Here is a 7,565-nt window from a genome sequence, read left to right as displayed (position 1 = left end):
TCTGTGTCCTTTAATATATCCTTTGCAATAAATCCGTAATCGTAAGCAAATTATCTCCTCAGTTTTGTGAGCTGTTCTAGCAAATTATTGAACTTGAGGAGGGGAATGTGGGAATTTCCAATTTGGACCTAAGTTGTGCATAATCTGAGGACCCACAATTTGTGATTGGCATCTGCAGTTGGGGGGCAGTCTTGTGGGACTAAGCCCTTGGTCTGTGGGATCTGAACTAACTCTAGACAATTAGTGTCAGAATTGAGTTAAATTTTAGAGCAGTCAGTGTGCACTGGGAAATTGGATAATTTGTTGTTGTGGAAAACCCCACATATTTCATGTCAGAAGTGTTGTGTGTGAGACAGTATAGTAGAAAAAACAGTGATTTTTTTCCTTTATAATTAATGATAAAAATTGTATAACAAGTGAATGGAGAAAGGATAGACTTTGTAGTCAATGGTGTTAAAAAATCTGACTCATTCTATGGAGAAAAATAATACTGGATCTTTACTTAAGGCAATATTACAAAGGTGGCTTCACATAGGTTAAAGATCTGAATGTAAAAACAATAACAAATCAAAACAATGTCCCCAGAGACCCTCACTGAGGATACTTCAGAGAGGTAGGAGAACTACAAATGTACAGTCATAGGAGCTAAGAGAGGAGAGTTTTAAGAAGGGGACTGATATGGTTTGGCTGTGTCCCCACCCACATTTCATCTTGAATTCCCACGTGTTGTGGGAGGGACTGGTGGGAGGTAACTGAATCATGGGGGCAGGTTTTTCCTGTGCTGTTCTCGTGATAGGAAGTCTCACGAGATCTGATGGTTATTATAAGGGAGAGTTTTCCTGCACAATCTCTCTTCTCTTGTCTGTCACCGTGTGAGAAGTGCCTTTCACCTTCTGCCATGATTGTGAGGCTTCTCCAGCCACGTGGAATTGTAAGTCCAATAAACCCCTTTCTTTTGTAAATTGCCCAGTCTTGGGTATATCCTTACCAGCAGTGTGAAAACAGACTAATACAGGAACATTACCTGTTAAAAGAATTTTAGTGAGTACACGAGCTAATGAGGAACTGACAAATTGAGCTATTAGGACATCATGTTTGACTGCTTCAGAACATAGCGAGGCACCGTTTACCACAGATATACCTAAAGGTTATCTGCAGCATGTCGTGAAGTTTAAAATCCATAAATTGATCTCCACATTCATTCATAGCACTTGCTCTGTAATCCTGTCTTCCTGCAGGTCAGCGTAGGCCCTGAGTGGTGGATACCATTGTCACCTAGACTGACCCCTGGGTACTCAGGCTTACCAATGATTTGAATTCCTAGAAGTTTATTTGGATTGTGTTAGTTTCCCATTGCTGCTATAATAAATTATTGCAAACTTAGTGTTTTAAAACAATACACACTTAGTGGCTGAAAACAACACCCCCTTAAAGTTCTGGAGGCCAGACATCCAAAATGAGTCTTATAGGGCTTAAATCAAGGTGTCGGCAGGGCTGGTTTCTGGAGGCTCTGAGGGGAGAACCTATTTCCTTGACGTTTTCAGCTTCTAATGGCCTCCTAGTTTTTTGCTTATGGCCTGTTCCTCCATCTTCAAAGCACATGACTCCAATCTCTGCTTCCATCATCACATCATCTTTTCCTCTTCTGCGTCATATCTCCCTTTACTTGCATCATACAAGGACATTTTGATTGCAGTTAGGGCCCCCCAGATAATGCAAGGTAACCTCCCCTTCTCAAGATCCTTAATCACATTTTCAAACTCTCTTTTGCCATATAAGGTAACATTCACAGGTTCCAGAGATTAGGATGTAGAAATATTTGGGGGTCCATTATTTAGCCTACCACAGGGATAGAAATCAGAAACCAGGAGAAGACAAAAGAGTAAGCATAGCTCATGGAGGATTTTGTTTCAGTGTTCATGGTTTTAGGGATCTAGTGGTGGAGGTTGGGTGTGGGGAGCCCCTTCATTGCAGCAAGGACACAGCCCCTGCAGCGCTCTCTGGGATCTTAGGCCAATGTGGAATTTGGTGTGGGAAATAAAACAGTTCATGCTGGTTGGTCTTGATTCTGGATCTTGATCAGATGATCCTCTGCAAGTTCCTAAGCTCCATTAGAAGACGTTACAGAAGTTTCTGTCACAGCACAGTGTCACTCTCAACAGGCGTCTTTTGGAGTACTCCTCTTCCTGGCACTTATACTTACACATATGTGTTGAGTACATATGTTTGTTTCCTAAAAATGAAGAAGCCTGTTATAAATGCTGGAGGAGATTGCCTTAATAGTGATGTACTAAAACTCACCACCAAGAGGAATAGCACTTAACACTGGGTCTCCTTCCTTGGCTGCTGGGTTCATGTTCCCAATCGCCACTGTGACTGGCTCTGGATACCAAACCCTACACAGTGCGAAGTTGAAAATTATCCCTTCTTGCCCCCTCTTTTATTCCTTGCCTTACCTCCTAGCAGGACTAAATGATATTGAGTTCTTTATTCCAGGCACTAGCAAGAGTGATGGTTCTTTGCAGGCATTTTTGGAGTCTTCATGAGCCCCACTTACCCCTGAAATAGGCTGTTGTTGAACATAACTCATTTTCTTTTGCAATGCAAGTGCCTCGGCCTGCCATACACTTCCATCCTTCTGTGTATATGCAGGTATTACACTTCAGACCCATAACTGCAGGGTGGAGAGAAGAGAATATTCAGGCTGGATCATGGGACAATGGAAAAGTGAGTTTTCAGCATCAGTGAGAGGTTGCATATTGACTATACTGTCCACTCACTCCATTAGCTGGTATTTGTGGAATTCCTGATTAATTTAGCTTTGTAAGTTAAGCTAGGAGGTGGATAAAAAAGATAAGACACAGTCTCTGTGACCTGAATAGGGTCCATTTATATTTGAAGGCAAGATAAACATGTGAAATAATAAAAGAACAGCAAGGATAATATATAGTCAACCAGATAAATCCTGTGGTGCAGATTAAGAGTATAGCAACAGGTAGATTACTGTGGGCTGGAAAAATAGGGGGATACTTTAGCTAAAGACTTGAGCGGGCTCTTGAGATGTAGGTTAAACTTGGGTAGGTGGGGGCAGGGGATGGGCAGAGAAGGTGTTCCAGATAGGTAGTCATAATGAGGGCGAACACAGAGATAGGAATGAAAATGGCATGTTTAGAGTGGACTGACTGAGATTACACCCTCTGATAGCTCCATCTGGCTTGGTCTGGCCTTTCTCTTTTTTTCAGGGAATAACTGCAACCAGGCAGAGAGAGAGCTGATCTGGGAGTCCCTGTGACCAGGAAGTAAGAGGAGAGGAGATGCAGGGTAGGGAGATGACATTGGAACCTATGGGTAATTTAGATTTAAGAACTAAGTGATAGTGATGATGGGGAAAGAGAGTAGAGTATTTCAATCTTCATCTCAGACGTTCCAAGGTTATAGAATCAGAACTTATATGGAGCCCAGGAGATCTTGAGTGCTATTGATTTACGTCCAATTTTGGGAATGGTCTTGTGGCATCTCTTCATTCTGAATTCCATTCTCACTATTCCATCAAGACTGCCTTTTTGCTAACAACCTCTTAATGATAAATCCAATTGCCTCTGCGTAACCCTAAAGTTTATTCATTTTCCCTTCACTCAACAATGTTGAATTAAAGTGGTAAATGTGAACATCCTTCTCTTTTCCTCTTATTTAGAGGGAAAGGATGATGTTAGTTGCTGATTTTTGAGTACTTTCCACATTTTGGACATTTTTTAGGTGCTGGGAATGCAAAGATAAACAAGTGTTTACATACATGGTGGAGACACAGGCATTAAACAATCCCTCCAAATTAGTACAATTGTATTGTAATATCAAGAAATAGTTAAACATGCAATGAGAGCATTTAAGAGGGAAGAACTAACGTATTTTAGAGAGCCAAGAAAGGTTTCTGTGGGGAGTGGGCTGTAAGGTCAGGCCTGATGATAAATAAGAGTCAGCCATGTAAGCGGGTAGTGTGGTGTGGGCAGAGTGAAGAACATTTCAGGCAGAGGGAATAGCAATGAAAAGAAGCTTGTCTGCTGAGGAACAAAAATGCTAAGGTAACTGGGGCACAGAATGGAGTGGGTTGTGCTATGAGACATGACTGGGCAGGTGAGCAGAGATTCAACTTCCTGAGCCCTCCTAGGCCAAAGACATGAGTATGGTTTTTGATCCATGAGCAATGGAAATTTATTGAAAATTTTAAGCAAGGAAGTAATCTGATCCTATTTACATTTATCTAGCAGGTCAATATGGGACTTAAAAGGGGCAAACAGAAAACAATTTTATTCTTCTGCCCACTACCCATTTGAGTATTCTTTCTAAAGCTATTTCTCCTAGTCCTGCAGGTAATTTCAGGCAAGGCTGCTAACTTGTCTATGTACTTTTAGGAAAAAAAAAGTCTTGCCATCACGTTCGGGCATAAGAATAATTTGGGTTCAGTAATTTATGCATTGAGTCCCATGCAATAATAATAAAACGGCTCTATTTCATTAAAAGCCCACATTTCTCACCAGCAACCCACTCTCCCTGCATGCATGCCCGTGCACACCCACCCACACGCACACACGTATGCACAGACACATAGCTCAGGCTTGCTTAGGTGTTTGTAATGGGCAGGAGAGGGTGGCCTTGACTTTTTCTCTATTTCTCTTCTTGGTTTTCTCCTACTCACCTCTGGCTTATGAGTGATAGCTTCTGACCCATTTCAGGTGGTGAGAGGGAGGGGGACAGGTAAAGGACAGGAAAGATTTCATCGGACTGGCTCTGGTGCCATCATCTTTTGTCCATGGTAGTTACTTAAAACCCAGTCTCTTGGACTTTGTGTTTAATAAAAGCTGACTCATTTTCTTGAGCCAGGAGAACTCATTTTCTTGAGTTCCTTGAGTCAGGGAAACATTTGTGGGTTCTTCAGGATTTCCCCAACAAAAATATTCAAGTCCACTGCTGTATCGTGGGTGGTGTATTTCCTGCAGCTGGTGGTTATATTTTCTCTCAGCTGTAAGAAGCTAGTGGCCCACACCTTGCTAGAATACCTTGTTCCTCCAGACAGTCCTCTTGGATAGAACTTTAAACAGCTCAAGACTCTGAGTTGCTTGATATGGCATGGCCCAGATCAGATCCAGGGGAATGTGTGCATATCCTCCCTGCTTGTATGTAATGCAGCTCAGCTGTCTCTCAGTTCCACCATTTCAGGGCTGTAGCCTCAGGCTCCCTCTCACCTTTAGGTTCCTCAAGCCCACTGTACCTTCCAAACACCAGAGGACACTATCAATTTCTCCCTGAAGCAACTTTCATGAGGCTTCTCTCTCTCACTGGAGTTGGAGCAGGCTGCGCAGTACACTGATAATGCCCTTCGAATAATTGTCTCTTTGATCTTTAATCTCTGAGTATTTCCAACTTCAACATTTTAAAAATACATTATTTAAAAATAGATAATATGTTGATATGACTAAATAGTAATAGAAAAAGAATGTTATGTAAAGTTGATCTCCCACTCTTGCCAGCTAGTTATCCAGTTTTCATCTGCCAAATAAAGGAAACTAGTTTTATTCATTTCTTTTATATCTTTTAGATTGATTTTCAGTCTATTCAAGCAAATATAAATATGCACATGTATCTTTTTAACCCCTTTTCATAATTGGTAGTATACTATACATACTCTGCACTTTGATTTTTTGAATAATGTATACTAAATGTATAGTGTTCCATTGTAGTGTACCATGCTTTAATTAACCAGTCTCCTTAAATTTAAGTTATTTGCACTTTTTGATATTTGCTGCAATAAATAATGCTGAAAATATTTCATTTATGTTGGAGTATATCTGTAACGTAATTTCATACACAGCAGAATTGCTGGATTAAAAAGTAAACACTATCGTAATTTTGATAGGTATTGCCGAATTGCCTGCCAGAGGAGATGTAACTATTTATTCACTTGCTATCAATGCTTGGAAAATTCTTGTCTCACCACAAGTTTAATATTCAAGTATTTTACCAAACTCCTGGATGTTGCCAATCTGATAGGTCTAAAATGGTATTTCAGTGTTCTTTTAATTTGCATTTTTCTTAGTATGAGTGAGATTGAGCACTTTTTATATGTTTAATAACCATTTTAATTTTCTTTTGTGTGAACTATCTACATACTTTGCCCGTGTTTCTGTTAGGTTGTTGGCCTTTTCCTTTTTGATTTTTTTAAAGGAGGCATTACATATCAGGGATGTGAACCATTTGTTTGTGATGTGAGTTACATTTTTTATTTTTGCCATGAGGAATATTTTGATTTTCATGTGTCAAATTTGTCATTTTCTCTTTTAAGAGCTCTGGATTTTGAGTCATAGTTAGAAAGGCCTTTCTCATTTCTAAGCTTGTAACTAAACAGATTATGTCACATTTTCTTATAATTCTTTTATGGTTTATTCTTTCTTACTAAGTGTCAAAAGGTAGCAAAATAGAAATATAAGGTAGAAGTATGATCATATTTGAATCACATTTGATAGGTAGAAAGCATAGGAATCATTCACGATTTTTAGTGAGTGTTAAGGGAGAGGGAGATTTCCAGAGTGACTTCCAAGTGTAAGAGGTGTTTATTGATGAAAGACTAAAGCTCAGAATAGAAATCTGGCTAGGATATAAAACTGGGCATTTTCAGCATGTAGATTGTAACTGAAGCCGTGGAAGTGGATAAGTTGATATAGATGAGGGTCTGACTGGATAGCATAAAGCCTTGAGGTATCCCAGTGTTTAATGATCAGTTAGAATAAAGAATCCTACGAAATATACTGAGAAGTAGCCAGAGGAAAGGAAAACTAGGAGAGTATAGGAGAGAATAAAGGAGAAAAGTGTATTAAGAAAGTAAGGGACCAAAATGAGATAAGTGTGGATGAAAAGTCAATTAATATGAAGTCAGAAATTTGCTGTCCTGTTTCCCTGCAATCGGTACATTTTCTTCTGGATTAGCTTGTTGTATATGATCTCTCTAACATCCTGAAACTCAGGTTGTACTGAGTCTTCAGGTCTGAGCTGGAGCATGTGAGTGAGACTTGGAGAGTAGAGGTTTAGAGAACAGCACCCCTAAGTTGCCTCCCTCCACCCCCACTGTTCAAACTTACCCTCTTTGAGGTAGAGAAAAGATAAGCTCATGAGGAGCAGTGTGTTCATTTTCCTCATTGGATGCTTGTTCGGGCGACAGAAGGTGTGCTGAGTGAGGTATTGGAAAAGACAGCCACTAGCTTGCTTTATAAAGCTTAGATGTTTGATCACAGCCAGTAAATAGAAAGGAGGGAGGAGTCCCTGATAAAGGCATGAGGCAGAACTGTCCTTTCCCCACTCCTTTCTCTTAGGGAGCCATAAGTCTGTACTAATGTGGAAAGTTCAGGCTGGTGAGCAGTGTCAGGGAATGCTTCTGGCTAAAGTTGAATTAGATTTCCACCCCTGACTCTTCATCCTCCCTCTGCCTTCCGTGCCCCATATCTGTCTTCTCCCCACGTTTTTTTTAAGAGACAGGGTCTCACTCTGTTACCCAAGCTGGAGTACAGGGGCTCATT

At 40.4% G+C, this 7,565-nt stretch overlaps 1 protein-coding gene across 1 annotated transcript; it reads right to left on the bottom strand.

Moving 5' to 3' along the window:
* Positions 1-473: 473 nt before the first annotated feature.
* PATE4 (prostate and testis expressed 4) lies at positions 474-7,308 on the bottom strand. The gene is made up of 3 exons (XM_008021408.3): positions 7,131-7,308; positions 2,558-2,674; positions 474-2,233 (listed from the first exon to the last, which is right to left on the bottom strand). The coding sequence occupies exons 1-3, from the start codon at positions 7,186-7,188 to the stop codon at positions 2,112-2,114; spliced, it is 297 nt and encodes a 98-aa protein (XP_008019599.1). The 5' UTR covers positions 7,189-7,308; the 3' UTR covers positions 474-2,111.
* Between the last annotated feature and the right edge of the window lie 257 nt (positions 7,309-7,565).

This window comes from Chlorocebus sabaeus, chromosome 1, assembly GCF_047675955.1.
Source record: "Chlorocebus sabaeus isolate Y175 chromosome 1, mChlSab1.0.hap1, whole genome shotgun sequence".
In the NCBI taxonomy this organism is placed as follows: domain Eukaryota; kingdom Metazoa; phylum Chordata; class Mammalia; order Primates; family Cercopithecidae; genus Chlorocebus; species Chlorocebus sabaeus.
Note: the sequence above shows the minus strand (reverse complement) of the source record. Positions and strands in the feature narration are given on the sequence as shown.

What these genes read in the sequence shown, in the direction of transcription:
- PATE4 (XM_008021408.3), bottom strand. Translation starts at nt 7,188, where the DNA reads ATGAGGAAAATGAACACACTGCTCCTCATGAGCTTATCTTTTCTCTAC. An exon ending in TTTTCTCTACCTCAAAGAGG is followed by an intron (nt 2,675 to 7,130) that starts GTAAGTTTGAAC and finishes TCCACCCTGCAG; the next exon opens with TTATGGGTCTGAAGTGTAAT. An exon ending in AACAACAGCCTATTTCAGGG is followed by an intron (nt 2,234 to 2,557) that starts GTAAGTGGGGCT and finishes CTTCATTTTTAG; the next exon opens with GAAACAAACATATGTACTCA.